The sequence below is a fragment of the Primulina huaijiensis genome, chromosome 9 (genome assembly GCF_012295235.1).
Source record: "Primulina huaijiensis isolate GDHJ02 chromosome 9, ASM1229523v2, whole genome shotgun sequence".
Lineage (NCBI taxonomy): Eukaryota > Viridiplantae > Streptophyta > Magnoliopsida > Lamiales > Gesneriaceae > Primulina > Primulina huaijiensis.
The window spans coordinates 8,366,007-8,366,742 of NC_133314.1; the positions used below are offsets into that span (position 1 = coordinate 8,366,007).

Consider the following 736-nt stretch of genomic DNA (forward strand, 5'->3'; position numbering starts at 1 on the left):
ATGGAACATAACAAGTGTAATTCACCTAAGGTCTGGGTTGCCCCACCAGAAAACAAACTCAGATTGGATGTAGATGCCGCTTATAATGAAGATTTCAATAAATATGCAATTGGAGGGGTGGTCAGAAACCACGAGAGACAACCAGTCCTAGCATTTGGAAAGAAAATTGATAAACCACAGTCTATTAAGTGTGATGAACTTCTCGCTATTGAAGGTGGTTTACAGATTGCTCAATTCCACGACTTACCTATTCGTCAAGTTACATCAGACTCTCTTCTAGCAGTGCAAGCAATCACAAAGCCAGAAGAGAATATCAGTTATGTAGGGTCCATAGCTACAGATATCAGAAATTTCTTGGAATCTCAAAGTAACATTACCCTTAGTTATATTAGGCGATCGGCAAATGTAGTTGCCCATTCGATTGCTGCTTTTTCTATTTCATCCTCGTCTCACTTCGTGTGGGAGACTGGGGATTTCCCCTTTTGGTTAATTCATCTTGTAACGAAAGACATCTTCACTTTTCAATAAATTACAAGATTTGACCGTCAAAAAAAAAAATAGTTGGGAATAGGACCGGTAGTAGAGAAAGGGTAAAACTGATCTATACGAGATATGAGATAACACTAGCAGATAGACACATCTCCACGGATTTATGAGCTTAACTGCCCGACACATTAGAACCCATGAAACATCCCAAAATTTTTATAGAAAATAAATGCATATTATTTTTTTTTTT

At 37.6% G+C, this 736-nt stretch overlaps 1 protein-coding gene across 1 annotated transcript; it reads left to right on the forward strand.

Moving 5' to 3' along the window:
* Window positions 1-528, forward strand: LOC140983854 (uncharacterized). The gene has a single exon (XM_073451012.1). The coding sequence runs from the start codon at window positions 1-3 to the stop codon at window positions 526-528; it is 528 nt and encodes a 175-aa protein (XP_073307113.1).
* Window positions 529-736: the final 208 nt, after the last annotated feature.

Bases quoted from the DNA above. Each gene is read 5' to 3' on its own strand.
- LOC140983854 (XM_073451012.1), top strand. From the start codon at position 1: ATGGAACATAACAAGTGTAATTCACCTAAGGTCTGGGTTGCCCCACCA.